Below are 426 nucleotides of genomic sequence, written 5' to 3' on the forward strand. Positions count from 1 at the left end.
TATAAATTGTATAAATAATAATTTACGTAAATTCTTCTACATATTCAAAGATACTAAATATTTATTTAATAATTATTATAAAAGAATTATTTATTTAACCTTAGTACAATCTATCTATTCATATGGTTTATCAATTTGGGGAGGAACCTATAATATGAATATATCCAGATTAAAAGTTACTATAAATTGTCTTATTAAATTTTTATTTAATTTACCTGTTCAAACTAGCACCATCATTTTATATCAGTCTCTAAATTTAAAAAACTTCAATTTTATTTATAATTTCTCTGTTCTGATTGATCTTTATAAACACAAACATTTAATACCAATATTTGATCACGAATATAAAACTAGATTTAAACAAAATGTCAATATATGTTTACCAATTGTACTAAAGTTTTTGGTCAAAAAAGTACATATTATATT

The 426-nt window shown here is 19.7% G+C and overlaps 1 protein-coding gene across 1 annotated transcript in view; it reads right to left on the reverse strand.

Annotated features, from left to right (window-relative positions):
- Positions 1-272: 272 nt before the first annotated feature.
- The window catches only part of LOC100569544 (piggyBac transposable element-derived protein 4-like), a 5533-nt gene continuing 5379 nt past the window's right edge, over positions 273-426 (reverse strand). The window contains exon 7 of the mRNA XM_008186643.1: positions 273-350. Coding sequence (XP_008184865.1) covers positions 273-350 — 78 coding nt within the window. The remainder of the gene's footprint in view (positions 351-426) is intronic.

The sequence above is a fragment of the Acyrthosiphon pisum genome, chromosome X (genome assembly GCF_005508785.2).
Source record: "Acyrthosiphon pisum isolate AL4f chromosome X, pea_aphid_22Mar2018_4r6ur, whole genome shotgun sequence".
Lineage (NCBI taxonomy): Eukaryota > Metazoa > Arthropoda > Insecta > Hemiptera > Aphididae > Acyrthosiphon > Acyrthosiphon pisum.